This window comes from Salmo salar, chromosome ssa12 (assembly GCF_905237065.1).
Source record: "Salmo salar chromosome ssa12, Ssal_v3.1, whole genome shotgun sequence".
Taxonomy (NCBI): Eukaryota; Metazoa; Chordata; class Actinopteri; order Salmoniformes; family Salmonidae; genus Salmo; species Salmo salar.
The window spans coordinates 86,231,640-86,259,239 of NC_059453.1; the positions used below are offsets into that span (position 1 = coordinate 86,231,640).

Here is a 27,600-nt window from a genome sequence, read left to right on the forward strand (position 1 = left end):
GATGTCTCGCTTCCTCTTCTGTCTCTGGTCACACCTTCAAGTTAACCACAATCTGGCCATGTAGGCTCTGTTTAGACAGGCAGCCCCAATTCTGATTTTCTTTCTCACTAATTGGTCTTTTGAACAACCAGATCAGCTCCGAAAAAGATCTGATGTAAAAAAAGATCTGATGATTGGTCAAAAGACCAACTAGTGGGAAAAAAGATCAGAATTGGGCTGCCTGTTTTAATGCAGCCATTGAGTTTTGGACATATGCGATGGTATACATTTAAATAGAGAAGGGGGAGGGACAACCAAGAAATCATAAGCCTGTCATATCACAAATGATGTGATGCACGCTACCACATCTGTATTTAAAGACTGGGTGCATATCGCAAAAGTGAGTAAAATGAACGTTTTTGTCCTTTAGTTTACCTGCAAACTGCCATATGTCTCAATCTGCTCCAGATGTGGTTTCACTCAGGGTAACAACAGCCAGCTTGAGGAATGAACCTATTCACTTTTAATGAGGCAGGATGCTAAGCACCTGAAGAACAGAACACATGATATGAGCTGCAGTAATGTCTCAGACACCTCCATTACTTCTGTGTTGTAGTTCTTTGTACCAACTTCATGTGTGAAAAATGACATGGAAATGTCCACAACTGTTCACGAAATAAAAAGCTCACAAGCCAGGTTTGGGTGGCAGATGAAATATCTTTATCTGACACTACTTCAGAGTCATTATGACACATAGACAGTCACATGATAAACACCATCGGACAGAGAATAAGGAGCAGACAGAAAAACAGAGAATACAGAGCAGACAGAAAAACAGAGAATACAGAGCAGACAGAAAAACAGAGAATACAGAGCAGACAGAAAAACAGATAATACAGAGCAGACAGAAAAACAGAGAATACAGAGCAGACAGAAAAACAGAGAATACAGAGCAGACAGAAAAACAGAGAATACAGAGCAGACAGAAAAACAGATAATACAGAGCAGACAGAAAAACAGATAATACAGAGCAGACAGAAAAACAGAGAGCACGGAGCAGACAGAAAAACCTGATTTAAAAAAGACCCAAACCTAAGGAGGCGAAAAGTAGGAAACAAACGACAACACAAAGACTTTTTGACAAGCGACCTTTTCCATTCCGTCTCAGGTGGATAAATGTGTCCATTATCTTTCCATCACAAGACAGAAATGAGACTTCATCACTGTTTTCTGTTAGCCTTTGTATTCTCGGATGACCTCGCTAAGCATGAAACAGTACACAGAATGTGTACTAGGTCTACTGTTGAATTCACATAACTAGGGCAAATGAAAAACTCCATGCCCTAGTCATAGACTATAACTTGGGCTCTATTCAATCCGTATCGCGGAAGTTCAGCTTTATAGCGCGATTGACAATTAAAGGCAATGTTCGTGGAGACTGCATTTAAGGTAAACACTGCATGTCGGCTCAATCGGAAATTACTTTTACAGTGGGCAATCTTTTAACACTTCAGCGATACACACTGATTAGAGCCCTTGGTCAGCTTGGTCAGCATAGTCCTGGTCAGCTCATATGGCCAGGAAAAACTCCTACACTTTACACATCATGGACCCAGTTGTTAGCCAGATGAGTGAGCAGCGTTCTTCAAAGGGTGTGGTAAATGTGACAAGGCCTCAACCAGCATGGAGACAAATTAGGATTGTTAAGAACCACCCTCCAATAGATAGGTGTTTGTAGTAACCCATTGATATGAATTTTACTCATCTTTTCACGTGACATGGTGAACATGTTAAAACATCTATTTTTAACATCCACATTACACATTGAATCACAACAATGGATTAGGTGGGGATTTTATAACAGTATGTCCTTACCTCTGTCTACCACATGGCTGAGTACACAAAGTCAATACAAAAACATAGAGATACCTTGAATGCAACATGGTATTTTCATTTTCATTATTCAAAAACCTACAGAGTAAAATAATAATTTACACAAAAAAAACAAAAACAAATACTTGTTTATCTGTTATAATTTTACTGTAGCACATCTTGGCAAGTAGTCACAAGCTATTCCGAAACACCAGGCACCTACAGCATGGACCTCCAATGGACAACAGTTAATGTAACATGTAGAGGAAGCCTGTTCACGTCATAGTAGGGAATTGACATAGACATTCATTGTTGCCATGGTGATTATACTGTCTTCCACTGAACTGAAACAATAACAACTAAACTGCTAAAGTCTTAAAAATGAAGACAGTTTGGAAGAGAAAAAGAGAGAGATAGAGAGAGTGAGACAGAGAGAGAGAGCAAAGGAGAGAAAGAGCGAGGGAGAGATAGAAATATAGAGAGAGCGATAGAGGGAGCGATAGTGAGACAGAGAGAGAGACAGAGAGAGAACTTGTGTGAGTGTAATATTTACTGTTCACTTTTTATTGTTTATTTCACTTTTGTTTATCCATTTCACTTGCTTTGGCAATGCAAACATATGTTTCCCATGCCAATAACGCCCCTTACATTGAAAATGAGAGAGAGTGAGAGCAAGGGAGAGAAAGAGAGAGACAGAGAGACAGATTTGGGAAAGCAGCAATACTGTAGCGTGTCTGATGGAACATTTGTCAGAGTACTAGTAGGCATTTATGTTGTTTAGATTTTAAAGACATTGTGGACAGATGGAAATGTAAGGTTATAACCCACTAAAATATGAACATTTCATAAAAGTATCTCTCTCACACACACACACACACACACACACACACACACACACACACACACACACACACACACACACACACACACACACACACACACACACACACACACACACACACACACAGAAAATAGATAAGACAACTCAAAACATAAAGAAGACGTAACAACCTAAAGTTAAAACATTGATAGGTGTCTTCATCCTCATCTTTCAGACATTCAGGGTTTAGCTGTAGGCAGATCAAAACAATAAGATGTAGGTGCGAAGTGCACAAAGACACAGTGACTTCCTTTGTCGTGTCATAATCCCAAAATGCACACATACAGGCCCGTTTTACAAAAATGCGCACATCGTAGCCTACTGTACCATCAGCTGCCTTGCAGCATTTCACTCAGTATAGCCTATCCCCTTGCTGCCTAAAAGGCTGTATACTCCTTGGTACACGGGGAGTTCTCTCCCATTTTTCTATCTTTGAAACGGGCGACAGGGGTCCTTCAAGGTAGAGTTCTAGTGAAAGCCTCTCTTCACCTCTCCTCCTGCTCAGTCAGTCTGTCGAGTGGGTCAGTCACACAGTCACAGAGCGGACACTTTGAAGACATTGGAGCTGGCTGTGGTGTTAATACTGGCGGCCTCTGGGCCGGTGGGGGGAGGGGGGGGTCTGCGCTGGGGGGGTCCGTGAAGACCGTCCCCGTCCGGGGTGGCAGAGTGGGGCGTGGGGATGCTGATGATCGCCGTGGTGATCTGACCGCCCTTGCAGTTGAACAGACCCTCCTCGTCTGTCTTCATGTTGAGACTAGAGCGACTGAGAGTGGAGAGAGAGAGAGAGTATAGAGAGCAAGAGAGAGAGAAAGAGAGAGTAAGAAAGATAAACAGAGAAAGACAGACAGACAGACAGACGGAGGGAGAGGGTGGAATAATACTGTAAAAGTACTGTAATTTTACAAATGGCCCAACAACTTGTAACAAAAGTGCTAGATACAACCCTACAGCACCATCTAGTGTTTTCTATGGGGACTCCATGTGTGCATGAAGCATGTCTGTGCCGAGTATGATGAAGTTGCACCAGGATTTAAGATCAGCTTAGTCCAGTTAAAGTTGATTGTAGACCTATGCCTAAGGAGAGGCAACTTGGATTGGATACAACCTGCAATGGATAGGGTTTAGGTTGTATTTATTCACACCAAAGAAAAGAAGTGAAAGACAAAACAGTTCAGGTAAAAACGGTGTCCAGATGAGGTTGGAAGCCCAAAAGGGCTTATATGAAAACCACACCACAAATAAGTACAAAAAAAAAATGTACTGGCCCATAAAATATTACAGTAAATGAGAGATGGGTCAATTAAGCAAAAGTATAAAGTTAGGAAGCAAGCCTGATGTACCAAACCACTAATCTTTCTGATGAAACCAACAGATTTCATCACTTAGCTACTGACAAATTGAATATGATCTTTCCATGATCATTTTTCATCACTTAGAACTCCAGTGGATGTGTTCTATTTCATTCCTTTAAAACATTTTTTTATTTCTTATTCATAGTAGTGAATACAATAAAGTAGGACTTTTTTTAACATTTAAAGATAATTTGTTTATCTGGAACCATTCAGAAAATGTGTCCATACCTGAGTTGGTTTCATTAATTAGTGAATAAAAATGGTTGTGTGATAAAATCAAATTGGTATCATCAGAAAAGAGAATGGGAAGTACGGTAGGAGACACAGCAGCAAGGTCATAGATATATCTTAGGAATAACACTCCAATTATCGAAACCTGTGGCCAGTGGCGGTTCTAGCTTGTATGGCTCCCCTTCAGCCCCCCCATCTCACAAACTAGAATCAGGGGGCCCACTCCGACAAGGTTAATTGACCCACCGTCCTACACTGTGACATGATATCATTGACGTGATGTGCAAATGAGCGATAGAAAACCGATCGAGCAAATGTCACCATTCCAATTTTTTTGGTACAGGCGCCCCGTGCCGCCCCAGGCAAGATGCCTCCCTGGGTGTCTGCCCATGTCACCTATACCTAAATCTACCACTGCCTGTGGCACACCGCAGAATATCTTGGCCATGGTAGATGCACAGCCATTTGCCTAAACAAATTGTCCTCTATAATAAACATAACTATATATATAATATGAAAACCGTAATAATGCAATTTCTAAAGTAATATTTCCATGATCAACCGTGTCAAACGCTTTGGATAACTCTAAAAAGATTCCAAGAGCGTATTCAACCTGTCTCCCGGTGCCTGGCTGCCTGCAGTCTCTAACCTGGTGATGCGGGGCAGCTTGTCCCCACACTGGATGTGGAGGTCGCTGAGCTCCTGTAGCGGCCCATGCTGATGGCTGGGCTGGAGGGGCATGCTGGAGTTGGGCAGGGGGGAGCTCCTCTTCACCCGGCGGGTACAGCAGGTGCCTATAGGCCTGTCTTGGCTGGAGAGGGAGGGGCTACGGGAGGTGTAGCTCTGGACCGTGGTCTCCAGACAATTCTGTTCATACAGCTGCTCATCCATAAACTCATGGGCCTGCAGAGGAGGAGGGGCATTAAAAGACAGCTGCTGCTCACTTGATTTTTTATTCACCCTATAGAAGTGAATATATTAGGTTTATATAGTGACAGAATAGTTGTTATAAGGTTTATATAGTGACAGAATAGTTGTTATTAGGTTATATAGTGACAGAATAGTTGTTATAAGGTTCAATAGTGATAGAATAGTTGTTATAATTTTTTTTATATAGTGACTGAATAGTTGTTATCACTGTATAATAAAACAAGATCTCAAAGGATGTGGGGCATGTCAACTCCTCTCAATAACAACGTTGGATAACATGTTTCCTTTATTTGAATAACGGATAAGACTATAGTTATCACGAAAGTTTTTTTTACAGAGGAATCCTGACAAGTCTAGCCATAGACAGAGTATAATTAGAGTATGTTTTTTTAGTCATTGAGTATGGCTAGAATATGGTTTTCTAGTCATTGAGACGCAGGGCTCTCCAACCCTGTTCCCGGAAAGCTAACCCCAGTTTTAACTAGATCAGAGTTGGAGCAAAATAAACTACAGGACTGTAGCTCTCCAGGAACAGGATTGGAGAGCCCTGGGTTAGAGTATGGTTTTCTAGTCATTGAGTATGTTAGAGTATGGTTTTCTAGTTATAGAGTATGTTTTTTTAATAATCATAGAGTATGTTAGAGTATGGTTGTCTAGGCATAGAGTGTGTTAGAGTATGGTTTTCTAGGCATAGAGTATGTTAGAGTATGGTTTTCAAGTCATAGAGTATGTTTTTTTTTATAATCATAGAGTATGTTAGAGTATGGTTTTCTAGGCATAGAGTATGTTAGAGTATGGTTTTCAAGTCATAGAGTATGTTTTTTTTTATAATCATAGAGTATGTTAGAGTTTGGTTTTCTAGGCATAGAGTATGTTAGAGTATGGTTTTCAAGTCATAGAGTATGTTTTTTTTATAATCATAGAGTATGTTAGAGTATGGTTTTCTAGGCATAGACTATGTTAGAGTATGGTTTTCTAGTCATACAGTATGTTAGAGTATGGTTATATTACGATTTTGTAGTCATAGAGTATGTTAGAGTATGGTTGGAGTATGGTTTTCTAGTCATAGAGTATGTTAGAGTATGGTTGGAGTATGGTTTTCTAGTCATAGAGTATGGTTAGACTAGAGACTCACAGTGGTCTTCTCCAGACAGTGCAATAGATGGTGGTGTTGACTCTCTAATAATGACATGCTCTTGCTGAGCAGCAGTTCCTCCTCCTCTGAGCCCTTAGTGGAGACACACAGAAACACACAAAAACACATAGAAACACATACAATACAAACATTTTTAACAGTCACATACATGGCATACAGATGTAGGATCTTAATTTGAGTCAAACTGCTCCAGCGGGAAAATAATCCTGCAGCAAAAGGAAACAAATTATTATGTGGAATATAATGAACATATTCCTTTTTAGGGATTGATACATTTTTCGTTTGAGCAAATCAAATCTAAAATTTCAACATGGAAATAGCAAAACTTAGAAGCCTTTTTAAACCTCAAATACACTACAAGTTTGCATTTCCTGGTCTGCAGGAAAATTATCAACAACAAAAGAGTGATCTAATTAAGATCCTACATCTGTACAATGGTACAAGTGTGTGGATTAGCCAATTGAGCTCAAGGCATTTTGTTTCATTATCAATATCTATGACAGGTCGGTTTAGGATTAGTCTTTGCTGACAGAATTCAAGTGGATTGAGGATGTTGCATGTGTAGGTTTTCATTGTAACCTCATGTGATGGCTGATTAAATACCTCATGGATATTGTTTTGCTTGTAAGGTTGTTGCTTCATAGAATTGAAGAGGGGAGACGAGACAGCGACAGAAAAAAATGAAGACAGAAATGGCTTTACTTTTAATTTTCTTCACAATATTTTTTGGTTTGTATTTTACCCCCTTTTTCTCCCCAATTTCGTGATATCCAATTGCGACCTTGTCTCATTGCTGCAACTCCCCAACGGGCTCGGGAGAGGCAAAGGTCGAGTCATGCGTCCTCTGAAACATGACCCACCAAACCGCGCTTCTTAACACCTGCCCACTTAACCTGGAGGAAACACTGTTCAACTGATGACCAAGTCAGCCTGCAGGCGCCGGCCCGCCACAAGGAGTCGCTAGAGCGCGATGAGCCAAGTAAAGCACTCCCGGCCAAACCCTCCTCTAACCCGGACGACGCTGAGCCAATTGTGCGTTGCCCTATGGGACTCCCGGTCACGGCTGGTTGTGACACAGCCTGGGATCGAACCCGGGTCTGTAGTGATGCGCCACTCGGGAGGCACCCCATTCTCTACAAATTCCATGAAACATAACTTGACCTAGCAGTTAAAGATTGTTTCAACAATAATTTCAACAAAAACAACTGTTTCAACAACAATTATGGTAAAACACATTTTAAAAAGAATATGCAGACATACCTCCTGTCTGCAACAAATGGTGCTAGGCACAACATTGCACAATAGATGGAAATACTTTTGTCTCGATCAACAGAGATCTGTTCCATTTACTCTCATTCAAATTTCACACACAGTCAGTTCAGTGGACAGTTAACACAGCGTTTCTTTGAAGGATTACTCTATGAAGGTTTTTCAGTTGGATAAATTCATCTGGAAGTATAGCCTATCTCCTGTGAGTTACTTTTGCTTGTTGATGTGTGGGGTACTAGCAAACAAATTACCAAGAAGATAAAACCAAACAAAGCTTGTCATCTGACTGAGAAAAGCCACAAGGGGAGACAATCTTCCCAACTGTGTAGAGGACAGAGTTAGCCTGTTCTTCTTCCAGCTACAGTATGTGGGCCCACACAGCCCTGACTGACTGCGGTGACATGACAGTAATTCAAAGTGCCAGAGTGCTGGCAGCCATATCACAGCCACGGTAAATCAACTACCGTAATTTACGGACTATAAGCCGCAACTTTTTTCCCACGCTTTGAACCTCGCGTCTTAAACAATTTCGCGGCTAATATATGGATTTTTCCCGCTTTCAAATTTTTTTTCTCCAAAAAAACACATTCTGTGACGTGCTCAGTTTTTTGGCGGCATGAAGCTTTCATTAGACCAATGAAATTGCCGAACGGGTTAAGGTCAAACAACTTTTTTGTTTACTGTTTAGATTAAATCGAGCGCTCTCAACCTTCCCATCATTCTGATTACGGTAGTCATTTTGTCACCCTCATCATGGCAAAGACACAGAGAAATGCATATGATGCAGCTTTCAAGTTGAAGGCGATTGATCTGGCTATTGGAAAAGGAAATAGAGCTGCTGCACGGGAGCTTGGTCTTAATGAGTCGATGATAAGACGTTGGAAACAGCAGCGTGAGGAATCGACTCAGTGCAAAAAGACAACTAAAGCTTACTGCTAATTATTATTTTTTTGTTACAAGCCGTGTTTCGTTAAAGCCTATTTATTTTTGTTACAAGCCGTGTTTCGTTAAAGCCTATTTATTTTTGTTACAAGCCGTGTTTCGTTAAAGCCTGTGTAAAGTTCATTTGTTTCAATGTACCGGTAGGCACCTGCAGCTTATTTAAGTTCAAAATAATACTTTTTTAAAAATTCTGTGGGTGCGGCTTATATTCAGGTGCACTCAATAGTCCGGAAATTACGGTAACTAAATAACACCTCTTTAGCTTTCTATCATACTTTTTGCTCTTCCTAAACTCACATGGACTTTGTGCTCCAAGTCTATTACACAGTATTTATTTATTTAACCAGGCAAGTCAGTTAAGAACACATTCTTATTTACAATGACAGCCTGCCCCAGCCAAACATGTACCACCCTATGGGACTCCCAATCACAGCCAAATGTGACACAGCCTGGACTTGAACCAGCAACTGCAGTGACACCTCTTGCACTGAGATGCAGAGATGCAGAGGCTGCGCCACTCGGGAGCCCAGTAGACATAGAGGGATTTCAGGCCATGCTACAGTTAACCAGAGTGTTGCTGAGAGAATGCCAGTTATGTCAGTCTATGCCATTTATTATGGTAATCCATCCACCGATCCCTAAATGGCAAAGAAGTGAAGAGATATGGGACATTTGTCCATAAATCCCTGCTGTGACGCATCCCTATCATTTAATTTCTCCCACAACATGAATACTACCATATTTAAATTCATCCCATAACATTAATACTAATATAATTTAATTTCTCCCACAACGCAAACTAATTCCTGCTAAATCGATGACATAATTTAGAGCCATTTGCTACTGTAATCTTTCAATGTAGCAGCCAGCACATTCATGGACAATAACAAAGAGTGACAAAAACATAATAACAGTTTTCCTTCTCCCTTCTGACCATGTTTAATTAGGGCTACAGAGAAGACAACATGCCTGACTAGGCTTCATTACCTGGAAAACAAGACACAACAGACTGGTGAACTGAAAGAAGACACAAGACAACAGAGAGCACTAAAACTGACATGCTTGAGCTTTAGCTCAGCGGGCTAACTCAGCCTTGTGGTATTCACCAGATATCCTGGGTTCAAACCTAGTTGGTGACATGTGCATATTTCAAACTAGGACTGGGTCCTTTAGCTCAGTGGGCTAATGCAGTCTTGGGCCCTCAGAGGTCAAATGGGAGCCTTACCGTGAGCTCCAGCAGGTCGTTGAGGAGGTCATTGCGTTTGCTCTGGAGGAAGCCCGTGCAGGAGCTGCCCGCCTGGGCTATTCTTATCCTGGCCAGTCTGGCTTTCTGTGTGGGGAGAGGTTAACATGTCAGACCCAGACAAGGATGAGAAATGTCTTATCATCTAATGGTGAGAATGTGCAGCCTCATCACCCCTTCCCTGGATGATGTAAAATGATGCCTCGTATTATTATGGCTTGAAAGGGTTTAGAGTTTCCTAGGGTTCGATCTATTTCATGTTAGCTATTATGATCTATTTCATGTTAGTGCAATTTCTGTTTTTGGTAGGATACTGAGGCACTTTCCATTTGATCCTTGGTGGGGCATAACTATACACAAAAAAAGAAAAACAAAAGCTAATTGTAGACGGAAATTAAAAATAAGCAATTAAAACTAGCTGCTAAATCTATCAGTGTAAAAACATTGAAATGGTGATAATGATGATGAAGAACATGATGAAGGACATTATGGTAGGTGAGTTTTGAGTCTGTCAATCAATGCAGGACTTCCAAAGTTCTCTCTTGTTCTAAATCCTAACGATCTTTCCTTGATCTTGGTGTGTCCGTGACTTATGAAACGGCTATACAGTATGGTAAATGGTGGTGATTCATCTCTTTTTCAGTCCTGTTCATAGCACAATGAATCAAGCTATCCTTCAACCCCAGTCTCCCTTGTAGCTAAAGCAGCAGGTTTTCCTCTCATAGTCTCTTTAAATACTGTCGTTTTCTCTCAGCAATCATGATTCATTCTCCATCTCTATGACGGAATCATAAGTCAAGTTATTGGTTAATAAAATAGTACATCGAGATCACAGGGGAGAGAAAAAAAGGTGAGATTCAAGTGACTACCTTTGGGATGTATTCAGACCCCTTGACTTGGTGGTGGCAGCATCATGCTGTGGGGATGTTTTTCAGTGGCAGGGACTTGGAGACTAGTCAGGATCGAGGCAAAGATGAACGGAGCAAAGTACAGAGAGTTCCTTGATGAAAACCTGCTCCAGAGCGCTCAGGACCTCAGGCTGGGGTGAAGGTTCAACCTTCCAACAGGACAACGACCCTAAGCACACAGCCAAGACAACGCAGGAGTGGCTTCAGGGCAAGTCTCTGAATGTCCTTGAGTGGCTCAGCCAGAGCCCGGACTTGAACCCGATCGAACATCTTTGAAGAGACATGAAAATAGCTGTGCAGTAACCATCCCCATTCAACCTGACAGAGCTTGAGAGGATCTGCAGAGAAGCATGGGAGAAACTCCCCAAATACAGGTGTGCCAAGCTTGTAGCATCCTACCCAAGAAGACTTGAGGCTGTTATCGCTGCCAAAGGTGCTTCAACAAAGTACAGAGTAAAGGGTCTGAATACTTATGTAAATTTGATATCTGTTTTTCTTTAAATATGTAAATTAGCAAAACATTCTAAAAACCTGTTTTTGCTTTGTGATGATGGGGTATTGTGTGTAGATTGATGAGGAAGAAAAACTATTTAATCAAGTTTAGAATAAGGCAATAACGTAACAAAATGTGGAAAAAGTCAAGGGGTCTGAATACTTTCCAACGGCACTGTAACAGTCTAATGTACTTTTCAATCGTTCAAGGTGAGTGTAATTTCTTTAACCTTGATCCGGTCGAACACTTTGCACAAACACACTTTAGAAATCCTAAAAAGAGTTGGAGCATCACTTCTCCCAGAAGATTCCTGTGATGTAATGAAACCCATTTGCTGGTTTAGAGGTTTGGTGATTCAACCTGTGAGACAACCTGTACTGTCCTTGGGGATTACAGAGCGTGGGGATATGTGTGACAGAGCCAGAACCTGTAGCCTGGTCCCAGATCTGTTTGTACTATCTTGCCAACTCCTATGTCATTGACAAGACAGCACAAACAGATCCGGGAACAGGCCAGCACTTCCATGCTGCTGCTTTCTCTGGCCCTCACCAGTGGGAAATATAGGACATGTCATTTAAGTGAGCAGGCTGCCTGTCTCATGTAATTTGCTTTACTCAGACATGTTGATGAAAGGCTTCATTTGATGTAGGAAAAACTGAAATGAATAAATAAAAAACTGGAGCAGTATCTAACTGAAAGGAGGCTTTGGAAATGTGGGTGATGTGCACTGATGGTTTCTTTAACAAAAAAACAAAGAACAAAAACCTTTCAAACTGAATCCTGTTCAACTTCCTTCCATCTCTCTTCACTCTGTGCTGTCTGGGGGAGTGGATGTTTCACTCATTCAGCTGTGGCCATACTGCAGCCCCAGCCACAGCCCAGCCACAGCCCAGCCACAGCCCAGCCACAGCCCAGCCACAGCCCAGCCACAGCCCAGCCACAGCCCAGCCACAGCCCAGCCACAGCCCAGCCCCAGCCACAGCCCAGCCACAGCCCAGCCACAGCCCAGCCACAGCCACAGCCACAGCCACAGCCACAGCCACAGCCCAGCCACAGCCACAGCCCCAGCCTCAGCCACAGCCCAGCCACAGCCACAGCCACAGCCCAGCCACAGCCCAGCCACAGCCACAGCCACGCCACAGCCACAGCCCAGCCACAGCCACAGCCCAGCCACAGCCCAGCCACAGCCACAGCCCAGCCACAGCTCATCCACAGCCAAAGCCCAGCCACAGCTCATCCACAGCCACAGCCCAGCTACAGCCACAGCCCAAGAGTTAAGTAATAGTCTTCTCTGAGCAAAGTGTTGGTCTGAGCTAATCTAATGGAGCTCACACTGTCTCTCTCTGGCCCTGACGGCACACTGTCTCTCTCTGGCCCTGACGGCACACTGTCTCTCTCTGGCCCTGACGGCACACTGTCTCTCTCTGGCCCTGACGGCACACTGTCTCTCTCTGGCCCTGACGGCACACTGTCTCTCTCTGGTCCTGACGGCACACTGTCTCTCTCTGGCCCTGACGGCACACTGTCTCTCTCTGGCCCTGACGGCACACTGTCTCTCTCTGGCCCTGACGGCACACTGTCTCTCTCTGGCCCTGACGGCACACTGTCTCTCTCTGGCCCTGACGGCACACTGTCTCTCTCTGGCCCTGACGGCACACTGTCTCTCTCTGGCCCTGACGGCACACTGTCTCTCTCTGGCCCTGACGGCACACTGTCTCTCTCTGGCCCTGACGGCACACTGTCTCTCTCTGGCCCTGACAGCACACTGTCTCTCTCTGGCCCTGACGGCACACTGTCTCTCTCTGGCCCTGACAGCACACTGTCTCTCTCTGGCCCTGACGGCACACTGTCTCTCTGGTCCTGACGGCACACTGTCTCTCTCTGGTCCTGAAGGCACACTGTCTCTCTCTGGCCCTGATGGCACACTGTCTCTCTCTGGCCCTGACAGCACACTGTCTCTCTCTGGCCCTGACGGCACACTGTCTCTCTGGTCCTGACGGCACACTGTCTCTCTCTGGTCCTGAAGGCACACTGTCTCTCTCTGGCCCTGACGGCACACTGTCTCTCTCTGGCCCTGACGGCACACTGTCTCTCTGGTCCTGACGGCACACTGTCTCTCTCTGGTCCTGACGGCACACTGTCTCTCTCTGGCCCTGACGGCACACTGTCTCTCTCTGGTCCTGAAGGCACACTGTCTCTCTCTGGCCCTGATGGATCGTTGTCACTAGGGCTTCAGTAGCATTTCACCAGTGAATAAGACACGCCACAAAGTTCTACTTGTCTTCTTTGTGTGGCTAGTCAAGCTAGTGGCGACCCTCAGTTAGAGTAAATGGGATGATGCATTAGGGGAGCCCACCACACAGGGTTGATGTGTAACAATACCAATCTTCTTATACCCTTCCTACATATTATTGTACTTTACTTAACTATGATAATAGAATAACTATCCGCCTGTCTGCTAGATGAAGTTAAAGGTCTGTACTAGGACGAGGAAGACAGGATAGGATACATGAGAAGTTTGTTTTTTTACAGTGTTGGCCCCAGACGGCCAGCTAATTGTACTGGGAGCCTGGAGCAGCCAGCCCGCTATTAAATCGGGATGAAGATGGATGAGGGGGAGGGAGGGAGAGGTGAACACGGCTAATTTGAGAGACACCCGCTCTGTCTCGTCAGCGCACGTGGACCAACCCACCGGGCACAGACGTCAGTTCAACATCTATTCCACGTTGGTTAAATGAAATTTTATAGGAATGAAATGGAAACAACGTTGATTCAACCAGTGTGTGCCCAGTTTGAAGGTGCATGTAGTGCACATTTCAGGAGCTTGGCACAAGAGAGTAATAACTGTTAGCAGATACGGGGCAGGAGGTCGTCAGGGACAGTCTTTAGAGACTGATTAGCACCATGTCTATGACATGTTTCCACTGCAGTGTTAGAAGATAAAATGACAATGCTACTCACTGTAGAAGACCATAGGAAAGCATACACTAGCTATTTGCCTTAACATTTGACCTGAGGAGTGTGACCTGAGGAGTGTGACCTGAGGAGTGTGACCACAAGAGTGTGACCACAGGAGTGTGACCACAGGAGTGTGACCTCAGGAGTGTGACCTCAGGAGTGTGACCTCAGGAGTGTAACCTCAGGAGTGTAACCACAGGAGTGTAACCACAGGAGTGTAACCTGAGGAGTGTAACCTCAGGAGTGTGACGACAGGAGTGTAACCTCAGGAGTGTGACGACAGGAGTGTAACCTGAGGAGTGTAACCACAGGAGTGTAACCTCAGGAGTGTAACCTGAGGAGTGTAACCTGAGGAGTGTAACCTGAGGAGTGTGACGACAGGAGTGTAACCTGAGGAGTGTAACCTCAGGAGTGTGACGACAGGAGTGTAACCTGAGGAGTGTAACCACAGGAGTGTAACCTCAGGAGTGTAACCTCAGGAGTGTAACCTCAGGAGTGTAACCTCAGGAGTGTAACCTCAGGAGTGTGACCTCAGGAGTGTGACGACAGGAGTGTAACCTCAGGAGTGTGACGACAGGAGTGTAACTTCAGGAGTGTGACGACAGGAGTGTGACGACAGGAGTGTGACGACAGGAGTGTAACCTGAGGAGTGTAACCCCAGGAGTGTAACCCCAGGAGTGTAACCCCAGGAGTGTAACCCCAGGAGTGTAACCTCAGGAGTGTAACCTCAGGAGTGTAACCTGAGGAGTGTAACCTGTTGAGTGTAACCTGTTGAGTGTAACTTCAGGAGTGTAACCTGAGGAGTGTAACCTGAGGAGTGTAACCTCAGGAGTGTAACCTCAGGAGTGTAACCTCAGGAGTGTAACCTCAGGAGTGTAACCTGAGGAGTGTAACCTGAGGAGCGTAACCTCATACTGGACTGAACTACACTCTGCCTTGATGGACTCGTATCTTTTTATGAAAGGTCAACACCACTGGGGCTGTGGTGAGAGTGGTTAGGCACTGCCACTTAATGCTTGGTGTGTGTGTGTACTTAGCGTTTAGTGGGTATGGTCAGAGCACCTGTAGAGGGTCTCTCTCCCAGGCACTCTGAGAACACACAGGATGTGTGCAGGTTGAAAGCGTAGCAGTCGGACGTGTGTTTTTGTCTTGTCCCTGCCTGTCCCTTGTAAACATCGTTTTTCCTTGTTTTTTTTCGTATATACAGTGGGGGGGAAAAGTATTTGAGCCTCTGCTGATTTTGTACGTTTGCCCCTTGACAAAGAAAGGATCAGTCTATAATTTTAATGGTAGGTTTATTTGAACAGTGAGAAACAGAATAACAACAAAAATATCCAGAAAATCGCATGTCAAAAATGTTATAAATTGATTTGCATTTTAACGAGGGAAATAAGTATTTGACCCCCTCTCAATCAGAAAGATTTCTGGCTCCCAGGTGTCTTTTATACAGGTAACGAGCTGAGATTAGGAGCACACTCTTAAAGCGAGTGCTCCTAACCGCAGCTTGTTACCTTTAAAAAAAGACACCTGTCCACAGAAGCAATCAATCAATCAGATTCCAAACTCTCCACCATGGCCAAGACCAAAGAGCTCTCCAAGGATGTCAGGGACAAGATTGTAGACCTACACAAGGCTGGAATGGGCTACAAGACCATCGCCAAGCAGCTTGGTGAGAAGGTGACAACAGTTGGTGCAATTATTCGCAAATGGAAGAAACACAAAAGAAATGTCAATATCCCTCGGCCTGGGGCTCCATGCAAGATCTCACCTTGTGGAGTTGCAATGATCATGAGAACGGTGAGGAATCAGCCCAGAACTACACGGGAGGATCTTGTCAATGATCTCAAGGCAGCTGGGACCATAGTCACCAAGAAAACAATTGGTAACACACTACGCCGTGAAGGACTGAAATCCTGCAGCGCCCGCAAGGTCCCCCTGCTCAAGAATACATATACAGGCCCATCTGAAGTCTGCCAATGAACATCTGAATGACTCAGAGGACAACTGGTGAAAGTGTTGTGGTCAGATGAGACCAAAATGGAGCTCTTTGACATCAACTCAACTCGCTGTGTTTGGAGGAGGAGGAATGCTGCCTATGACCCCAAGAACACCATCTCCACCGTCAAACATGGAGGTGGAAACATTATGCTTTGGGGGTGTTTTTCTGCTAAGGGGACAGGACAACTTCACCGCATCAAAGGGACGATGGACGGGGCCATGTACCGTCAAATCTTGGGTGAAAACCTCCTTCCCTCAGCCAGGGCATTGAAAATGGGTCATGGATGGGTATTCCAGCATGACAATGACCCAAAACACACGGCCAAGGCAACAAAGGAGTGGCTCAAGAAGGAGCACATTAAGGTCCTGGAGTGGCCTAGCCAGTCTCCAGACCTTAATCCCATAGAAAATCTGTGGAGGGTGCTGAAGGTTCGAGTTGCCAAACGTCAGCCTTGAAACCTTAATGACTTGGAGAAGATCTGCAAAGAGGAGTGGGACAAAATCCCTCCTGAGATGTGTGCAAACCTGGTGGCTAACTACAAGAAACATCTGACCTCTGTGATTGCCAACAAGGGTTTTGCCACCAAGTACTAAGTCATGTTTTGCAGAGGGATCAAATACTATTTCCCTCATTAAAATGCAAATCATTTTATAACATTTTTGAAATGCGTTTTTCTGTCTCTCACTGTTCAAATAAACCTACGATTAAAATTATAGACTGATAATTTCTTTGTAAGTGGGCAAACTTAAAAAATCAGCAGGGGATCAAAACTTTTTTCCCCCACTGTATATTTAATATTTTAATTTCACTTTCTATCTACGGACTGAATATACTCTCCTGCAACCCGCCTCACCCAATGTCTGCTATTTTTATACTTAAGAACTCATCAACTCATCAAAAGCTAGCTAACTGGCTACCAGCTAACTGGCCACTAGTTAGCCACGGCCCGCTAGCTGTCTAAAGTACATCGGACTGTTAGCTTAAGAGGCCCATCGGACAAATTCTTTGGCCACTATACCCACCATATGGAGCCCTGCTGATCCGTCGTCTGCACTGTCGCCTGAACCAGAACCCCAACAGATGCTAGCCAGCTAACTAGCTACTAGCTAGTAGTCAGCTAGCCACTGCTAGCGGTCATCAGCTACCTTTAGCACGGACAACTCTCACCAGTCTGCACAGCGCGACTTAAACCAGAGCAATTCAGACTTATTTTTCACCATATCTCCGGAATCCTACCGCAAGCTCTGAACCTTTTTTTTTCGTTCTTCACCTGGATCACCGCAGCTAGCTAACTGCTATTCGAGTGGCCACTCCTGGCTAACGTCACTGTCCCGAAGCAATAACCAATTAGCCTGGAGCTAGCCTTGCTAGGCCCATCTCCCAGCTAGCCAAAGAGGTCCATCAGCCACTACTTGGGCTACAATACCTCTTTTTACCAACTGGCTTGGACCCCCACCGACTCATCACGACTGGACCACCGACGTGATTCGCCCGATGGGGATTTTCTCAACTGGCTCCGCCGTCGCTTCATCACCTGAAACCCCATCCGCTAGCATGCTAGCCGTGACCTGCTAGCTGTCAGAGAAAATTGGACTGTTAGCTTAAGAGGCCCTCCGGTCAAATTCTTTGGTGACTATACCTATTCTGCCAATTGGCCTGGTTTACCACACGGAGCCCTGCTGATCCGCCTGCCGATGTAATAGCACAAGGGGGCCACAACAGACTTTCTTCCGTCGCGTCGTCCCTCCAAGGCCCTTCTGTTAGCTTGCTATCCCCACTCACTGGATTCCTATTATCACTCGGCTACGCATGCCTCTCGCTAACGTCAATATGCCTTGTCCATTGCTGTTTTGGTTAGTATTTATTGCCTTATTTCACTGTAGAGCCTCTAGCCCTGCTCAATACGCCTTATTTAACACCTTAGTTCCACCTACCACACATGCAGTGACATCACCTGGTTTAAATGATATTTCTAGGGACAATATCTCTTTCATCGTCACTCTATGCACAGGTTTACCCTCACTGTATCCACATCCTACCATACCGTTGTCTGTACATTATGCCTTGAATCTATTCTACTGTGCACAGAAATCTGCTCCTTTTACTCTCTGTTCTGAACGTACTAGACAACCAGTTATTTTAGCCTTTAGCCGTACCCTTATCCTACTCCTCCTCTGTTCCTCTGGTGATGTGGAGGTTAATCCAGGCCCTGCAGTGCCTAGCTCCACTCCCATTCCCCAGGCGCTATCATTCGCTGACTTCTGTAACCCTAAAAGCCTTGGTTTCATGCATGTTAACATTAGAAGCCTAAGTTTGTTGTATTCATTGCCCTAGCACACTCTGCCAACCCGGATGACCTTGCCATGTCTGAATCCTGGCTCAGGAAGACCACCAACAACCCAGAAATGTCCATCCCTAACTATAACATTTTCAGACAAGATAGAACTGCCAAAGGGGGCGGTGTTGCAATCTACTGCAGAGATAGCCTGCAGAGTTCTGTCTTACTATGTCTGTACCCAAACATTTCGAGCTTCTACTTTTAAAAATCCACCTTTCCAGAAACAAGTCTCTCACCGTTGCCGCTTGCTATAGTCCACCCTCTGCCCCCAGCTGTGCCCTGGACACCATATGTGAACTGATTGCCCCCCATCTATCTTCAGAGCTAGTGCTGCTAGGTGACCTAAACTGGGACATGCTTAACACCCCAGCCATCCTACAATCTAAGCTTGATGCCCTGAATCTCTCACAAATTATCTATGAATCCGTAAACACGGGCACCCTCATAGATATCATCCTAACCAACTTGCCCTCCAAATACACCTCTGCTGTTTTCAACCAAGATCTCAGCAATCACTGCCTCATTGCCTGCATCCGTAATGGGTCTGCGGTCAAACGGCCACCCCTCATCACTATCAAACGCTCCCTAAAACATTACAGCGAGCAGGCCTTCCTAATCGACCTGGCCCGGGTATCCTGGAAGGATATTGACCTCATACCGTCAGTAGAGGATGCCTGGTCATTCTTTAAAAGTGTCTTCCTCACCATCTTAAATAAGCATGCCCCTTTCAAAAAATGTAGAACCAGGAACAGATATAGCCCTTGGTTCTCTCCAGACCTGACTGCCCTTGACCAGCACAAAAACATCCTGTGGCATTCTGCATTAGCATCGAATAGCCCCCGTGATATGCAACTTTTCAGGGAAGTCAGGAACAAATATACACAGGCAGTTAGGAAAGCTAAGGCTAGCTTTTTCAAGCATAAATTTGCATCCTGTAGCACAAACTCAAAAAAGTTCTGGGACACTGTAAAGTCCATGGAGAATAAGAGCACCTCCTCCCAGCTGCCCACTGCACTGAGGCTAGGAAACACTGTCACCACCGATAAATCCACAATAATTGAGAATTTCAATAAGCATTTTTCTACGGCTGACCATGCTTTGCACCCGGCTACCCCTACCCCGGTCAACAGCCCTGCACTCCCCACAGCAACTCGCCCAAGCCTCCCCCATTTCTCCTTCACCCAAATAGCTGAAGTTCTTAAAGAACTGCAAAACCTGGACCCATACATCTCAGCCAGGCTAGACAATCTGGACCCTCTCTTTCTAAAATTATCTGCCGAAATTGTTGCCACCCCTATTACTAGCCTGTTCAACCTCTCTTTCGTATCGTCTGAGATTCCCAAAGATTGGAAAGCTGCCGCGGTCATCCCCCTCTTCAAAGGGGGAGACACTCTAGACCCAAATTGCTACAGACCTATATGTATCCTACCCTGCCTTTCTAAGGTCTCCGAAAGCCAAGTCAACAAACAGATTACAGACAATTTCAAATCCCACCGTACCTTCTCCGCTATGCAATCTGGTTTCAGAGCTGGTCATGGGTGCACCTCAGCCACGCTCAAGGTCCTAAACGATATCATAACCGCCGTCAATAAGAGACATTACTGTGCAGCCGTATTCATCGACCTGGCCAAGGCTTTCGACTCTGTCAATCACCACATTCTTATTGGCAGACTTGGTTTCTCAAATGATTGCCTCGCCTGGTTCACCAACTACTTCTCTGATAGAGTTCAGTGTGTCAAATCGGAGGGCCTGTTGTCCGGACCTCTTGCAGTCTCTATGGGGATGCCACAGGGTTCAATTCTCGGGCCGACTCTCTTCTCTGTATACATCAATGATGTCGCTCTCGCTGCTGGTGATTCTCTGATCCACCTCTACGCAGACGACCCCATTCTGAATACTTCTGGCCCTTCTTTGCACACTGTGTTAACTAACCTCCAGACGAGCTTCAATGCCATACAACTCTCGTTCCGTGGCCTCCAACTGCTCTTAAATGCAAGTAAAACTAAGTGCATGCTCTTCAACCGACCACAGCCCGCACCTGCCCACCCGTCCAGCATCACTACTCTGGACGGTTCAGACTTAGAATATGTGGACAACTACAAATACCTAGGTGTCTGGCTAGACTGTAAAGTCTCCTTCCAGACTCACATTAAGCATCTCCAATCCAAAATAAAATCTAGAATCGGCTTCCTATTTCGCAACAAAGCATCCTTCACTCATGCTGCCAAACATACCCTTGTAAAACTGACCATCCTACCGATCCTCGACTTCGGCAATGTCATCTATAAAATAGCCTCCAACACTCTACTCAACAAATTGGATGCATTTTATCACAGTGCCATCCGTTTTTTCACCAAAGCCCCATATATTATCCACCACTGTGACCTGTACTCGCTTGTTGGCTGGCCATCGCTTCATACTCGTCGCCAAACCCACTGGCTCCAGGTCATCTACAAGTCTCTGCTAGGTAAAGCCCCGCCTTATCTCAGCACACTGATCACCATAGCAGCACCCACCCGTAGCACGTGCTCCAGCAGGTATATCTCACTGGTCACCCCCAAAGCCAATTCCTCCTTTGGCCGCCTTTCCTTCCAGTTCTCTGCTGACAATGACTGGAACGAAGTGCAAAAATCAATGAAGCTGGAGACCCATATCTCCCTCACTAGCTTTAAGCACCAGCTGTCATAGCAGCTCACAGATCACTGCATCTGTACATAGCCCATCTGTAAACAGCCCATCCAACTACCTCATCCCCATACTGTATTTATTTATTTATTTATATTGCTCCTTTGCATCCCAGTATCTCTACTTGCACATTAATCTTCTGCACATCTACCATTCCAGTATCCAATTGCTATATTGTAATTACTTCGCCACCATGGCCTATTTATTGCCTTAGCTCCCTTATCTTACCTCATTTGCACTCACTGTATATAGATTTTCCTTTTTTCTACTGTATTATTGACTGTACGTTTGTTTATTCCATGTGTAACTCTGTGTTGTTGCATGTGTCGAACTGCTTTGCTTTATTCTTGGCCAGGTCGCAGTTGTAAATGAGAACTTGTTCTCAACTAGCCTACCTGGTTAAATAAAGGTGAAATAAAAATAAATAAACAAATCTGCTACTCAGACACTGAGTACCTACTTAATGGGAGAACACCCAGCTGAAAATGTCCAAAATGTCCTTTCATCAAACAGAGCAGATTTGTCATCAGATCTTTGCTGCTGACATTAAACTATTGATCCTTTGCTAAATGGTGGTTTGATTGTGAGATGCTGGAACAAGGGCATCCCATCGACCCCCCAGCAGTTCCTAGTGCGTAACCTCTCACATCTGTCTGTCTGCTGCATGCCAGAGGTCTAGCGGGCCGGGGCTAGCCTCTGAAGTTAGGGGGGCGAGGGGTGTCGCGCACACACACACACACACACACACACACACACACACACACACACACACACACACACACACACACACACACACACACACACACACACACACACACACACACACACACACACACCCCTTGCCTCCCTACAGCCGGATGCAGGTGATCCATCAGGTGAATGGTGTTCACCTGTACCTTCTGAGCACGCCGTTTGTCAGCTCTCTGGTTCTGGTGATAGATGCGGCTAAAGTTGGACACGATGACGGGAACAGGTAGGGCGATTACCAGCACCCCGCTCAGAGAACAGATAGAACCAAAGATCTTCCCTGCGATCGTCTTGGGCACCATGTCCCCGTAACTATAGAGAGAGAGAAAGAGAGAGAGAGGGGCGGGGGAGAAAGAGAGAGAGAAGTAGGGAGAGAGAAAGAGTAGAAAATATGAAATACTGTATTGGATACATTTAAAATGCAATCTCCAGTTCTGAAACTGTACATTTGACCTTCCAAAGGGTTAGCATCTCAGCAGGTTGTGTGTGTGTATGTATGTGTGTGTTTATGTGTGTGTAGGTATGTGTGTAGGTATGTGTGCGTGCGTGTGTATGTGTGTGTGTTTATGTGTGTGTGAGTATGTGTGTGTGTGTGTCTGTGTATTGTGTACCGAGACGCTCTCTACTGTTCGACTTGGGGGCTAAACCCATATCAACAGCGACTCTCTTTCATTCCCAACCTTCCCATTCGTTTCTTGCTATGCAATTACGTGTTGCTCTCTCAGTTCCTTCGGCTGAGGCTAATTTTATTACACAGGTGGAGGAGGCAGTGACAAGCTTAGTAACAGGTGGGGAGAGGCATCGAGATAGAGGCGCTATCTGGGCTGCTCAGACAGGGCACAACAAAGTCATGCCAGCACAGCTCCTTTCTTGTCAGTTCAGGGGCAGGCAGGGTGAGCACAGAGGAACAAATCACTTTGTCAATGGGGACTTCAGGTTCAAGCTCTCATGAAGTTGCGCCAAAACAGAGGTGTGTGTGTGTTTATTTATTTAACTAGGCAAGTCAGTTAAGAACAAATTCTTATTTACAATGACGGCCTACCCCGGCCAAACCCTAACCCGGACAACGCTGGGCTAATTGTCCGCCACCCTATGGGACTCCCAATCGGTTTTGATACAGCCTGGAATCGAACCAGGGTCTGTAGTGACACCTCTAGCACTGAGATGCACTGCTCACAACTCGGGAGCAGAGGTCTAAGTGTGTGGTGGGGCGGGGAGGTTAAGTGGGGGTTAACGGGGTTGAGAGTGTTTTATTTGGCAGACCTACTCTGAATCAATAAACAAAAAAAACAGAAACGTAAAATAAAGTTGTGGAGTTTGGAGAATGTCAGACACACACAGCCCAGGTGATATTTCACTGCAAACCAATCATCAGAGGTAATGTTCCTGTGACTTCTTTTGTTTCCTGTGTCATTTGCCCTGATTGAGAAATCTGTAGTCAACTGTAAATGTATCCTGACAATTTATTTACGACCTTTTTACCGAACAACACCAACCTTTGTCATAATGTATTCCTTGTGTATTCCATGTATTCTCCTAAACAACAGAGCAATGCCTTCAAGCTCACTATGATCAATTAAAAGCATAGAGAGAGAGAGAGAGAGAGAGAGAGAGAGAGAATAATATTAATGATAACTTTTCTGTAAAGCAACATCATTTTTTCCAGTTGTCACGTCTAAATCTAATTATCAGCCAAATATTCTTGGCTTGGATACTCTCTAAGTATGTTAGTAGAGTACTCATGACAGACCAGAGTTTCCGTGACCGGGAAGATTTTAATTTACCGGCCTTTTGAGAAAGTGGAATCTAAAGATGCAACAACTAGGATGGGTTGCTAATATGACTGAGATTGTGCCTTTGGCTTCTTGACAACGAAAGAAAGATGATATGAAAACAGGGAAGCAAATAGGGAAGCAAATGGAAATACTTTCTCCAGAAAGCATGACTTAGCCACAGAGGAATCGAGGATCATTAGCTTCTTTAAAAAAATAACTGGATTGTTTCAAATCTCAAGCTTGTAGGCCTATGCCTATTTGGGAAGCCTGCAATTTGGGTAGCGTGCTTGGCAATAGGCCTAGCGGATTATTGAGTTGCTGATGTCAGTGAAAAGGATCTAAAATATGTGTTAAGATAGTGTCTTCTTGAGTATCATTTAAAATGTTGAGACAAGAAGAAGGGGAGGGGTGTGTGGCGAAGATATAGGCAAGTCTCGCCACAATGGCTCAGCTGTCTCCTGCCAGTTTCATTGTCTGAATCGTTTTTGGTAGTTTTTGTAGTTTTTTTGTAATGATCTTTTTATTAAAATGTTATTTTCTTTTAACAGGGGTTACATAGACAACCAGACAAAGTGCACCACACAGACTAAGTACAATAACAGGAATAAGGATAGAGTAAAACATTAAACAAAAAGGCAGTCAAAAATTGAGAGAAAAAAAACATCACAATTACAACATGGGTGGGTTGAGCCCTGAATGCAGATTGGCTGACAGCCGTGATATATCAGACCATATACAACGGGTATGACAAAATATTTATTTTTACTGATCTAATTACGTTGGTCTTTGTGAGACGCAGAGTAGGTGAACGGAGGATCTCTGCATGCGTGGTTCCCACCGTGAAGCATGGAGGAGGATGTGTGATGGTGTGGGGGTGCTTTGCTGGTGACATTGTCAGTGATTAATTTAGAATTCAAGGCACACTTAACCAGCACGGCTACCACAGCTTTCTGCAGCGATACGCCATCCCATCTGGTTTGTGCTTCGTGGGACTTTCATTTGTTTTTCAACAGGACAATGACTCAACACACCTCCAGCCTGTGTAGCGGATATTTGACCAAGAAGGAGAGTGATGGAGTGCTGCATCAGATGACTTGGCCTCCACAATCAGACCTCAACCCAATTGTGATGGTTTGGGATAAGTTGGACTGCAGAGGTAAGGAAAAGCAGCCAACAAGTGCTCAGCATATGTGGGAACTCTTTCAAGACTGTTGGAAAAGCATTCCAGGTGAAGCTGGTTGAGAGAATGCCAAGAGTGTGCAAAGCTGTCATCAAGGCAACGGGTGGCTACTTTGAAGAATCAAAAATGTTAAATATATTTTGATTTGTTTAAGACTTTTTTGGTTACTACATGATTCCATATGTGTTATTTCATGGTTTTGATGTCTTCACTATTATTCTACAATGTAGAAAATAGTAAAAATAAAGAAAAACCCTTGAATGAGTAGATGTCCAAACTTTTGACTGGTACTGTATAGGCTAGACTACATGTGACTGTATTGTGTGTGTGTTCGGGTACATGCATATGAGTGCAATAGCGATAATGTTTAGGAAAATGTAAAAGATTAGGTTATTCATTTGTCCTCCACATGTCCATAGATCTATGTTAATTCCCCTTTATTCAATATAGGACATAATTAAACTTCTTAAAAACCCTTAGTGGGCTTCCTGTTAACAACATGACAGAAAACAGGGTATATACTGTTTTTGGGGTCTGTCGTTTCATTTGGGGACTCGGCGGTGGGGGGTTTCAAAATTGTATTCTTATGTGATGCACTACTCAGTCTGAGTTAAGTTATTATTGAATACTACTGAAACATAAACAGTTAATTTAAAGCAGTCTCCTGGAATGTTCAGGGCATGTGGTCAAGAGGTAGAGAATTCTAACATTCTTAAAAATGGAAAGGGTTTCAATTGCTTTGCTACAGGAGACCCATTTATCTTCAACAGAACATGCTGAAGGGGGACTGGGTGGGCCAGGTGTATTTTTCTTATTTTAGTTCAAACAAAAGACGCACTGCCATCCTTGGAAATAAAATGTCCCATTTATTATTTGAGCACCAGACCCTGAAGGACTATTTATTTTGATTACAGGTAATTGGTCAACATCTTATTATACTAAATGTATATGCCCCGAACACATACTCCACCAAAGGGACTTATTTCAGGACTTATTTCAGGAGATTTTATCTGTACTTTGGATTAACTGGATAAATCTTCAGCTGCTCCAGTCTCAAATCATAGAGCCTCAAATACTCTTAGAAACATTTGTGATTCATCTGGTTTAGTAGACATATGGAGAGAGCTAAATCCTAATGTCAGAGACTATACTTTCTACTCTAGGCCCCATAATTCATTTTCTAGATTGGGCAATTTTTTCATGCCCTCTACTTACATGCATGTTGTCCAGTCATGTGCCATTGGTTCTATAGTCATTTCTGACCATAGATAAAGAAATTAGCAAAACAATCCCAAAACAAAAGACATCTCTGCTTAACAATAAAGGATTCTGTTCTGTGATAAAAGATAAATTATCACATTACTGTCTCGACAATCAACTCTCTCCTGTCTCAGCTGCAATTGTCTAGGATGCTGCTAAAGCAACCATAAAGGATTGTATAATTTCCCAAGCCTCTCTGATCAAGAAGTTTAGGATGGAAAATAGGGAAAGGTTGGAGGCTGAAGTAAAGCCTGTAGAATTCTTCATAAACAACAACCAACCCAGGAGAACAGGAAGTCACTAGCTTATGCTGAGGCCAAACTCTATTTAGATCATACAAAGCATGTCAAAAAAACTATAGCTTTTTGCCAAGCAAAAATATTCTGAGTTCGGTAACTGTCCGAGCCGTCTACTTGCACACCAACTTAAAAAAAAACAGAATGAAAGATCGATTAAGTCTATAAGGATGGCAGATGGCTACACTTCTTATGATCCATTGCTTGTCAATAATATGTTTTGCGACTTCTAAAAATCTCTTTATACTTCACAATGTACATCATCGAACAACAAAATTACAAAATATCTGAATAAGATCATCTTGCCCACTACAGTATATCAGATGAGCATAGAAATAGACTAAATGCTCCCTATACTCCTGAAGAGGTTTGGGAAACTATTAAGGCAATGCCTTCTGGCAAGAAACCCAGCCTTGATGGCTTCCCAGCAGAGTTCTACAAGATGTTCTGGCCTGAGATTTGGCCTATCTTCATGCCTGCTCTAAATGATATGTTCAAAACAGACATCATACCAGTGTCCTGGAAAACTGCATCCATTAGCCTGTTTCTATAAAAAGGGCAAAACCCCATTAAACTGCAGTTTGCTAGGATTCGATGTTAAAATAGTTGCTAAAACACTTGCTCGCAGGTTGGAGGTCCTACTCCAGACCTCATTAAACATGGCTTTGTCAAATCCAGATTTGGAATGGACAATGTGAGACATGCTTTAATATCATAAACCATCTTGGCAGAATGAAAGACCCTGCACTCATTGTCTCTCTCGATGCTGAAAAGAGTTGAGTGGAAATGATTGTTTCCTGTATTAGAAAAAGTCAATCAGGGTGACAGTTTTATTAATTTAGTAAAATTACTTTATTCTGACCCATCAGCGGCAGTTAACCTGTTAGGGCTAGGGGGCAGTATTGACACGGCCGGATAAAAAACGTACCCGATTTAATCTGGTTACTACTCCTGCCCAGTAACTAGAATATGCATATAATTATTGGCTTTGGATAGAAAACACCCTAAAGTTTCTAAAACTGTTTGAATGGTGTCTGTGAGTATAACAGAACTCATATGGCAGGCCAAAACCTGAGAAGATTCCATGCAGGAAGTGGCCTGTCTGAC

General features: G+C 44.0%; 1 protein-coding gene across 1 annotated transcript in view; it reads right to left on the bottom strand.

Moving 5' to 3' along the window:
- Positions 1 to 676: 676 nt before the first annotated feature.
- LOC106566049 (potassium voltage-gated channel subfamily D member 3) overlaps positions 677 to 27,600 on the bottom strand; it is a 175,371-nt gene continuing 148,447 nt past the window's right edge. The window contains exons 3-7 of the mRNA XM_014133856.2: positions 22,126 to 22,294; positions 9,837 to 9,941; positions 6,380 to 6,472; positions 4,964 to 5,217; positions 677 to 3,494 (exon numbers count right to left, since the gene is read on the bottom strand). Of these exons, the coding sequence (XP_013989331.1) occupies positions 3,266 to 3,494; positions 4,964 to 5,217; positions 6,380 to 6,472; positions 9,837 to 9,941; positions 22,126 to 22,294 (850 nt within the window). The 3' untranslated portion in view covers positions 677 to 3,265. The remainder of the gene's footprint in view (positions 3,495 to 4,963; positions 5,218 to 6,379; positions 6,473 to 9,836; positions 9,942 to 22,125; positions 22,295 to 27,600) is intronic.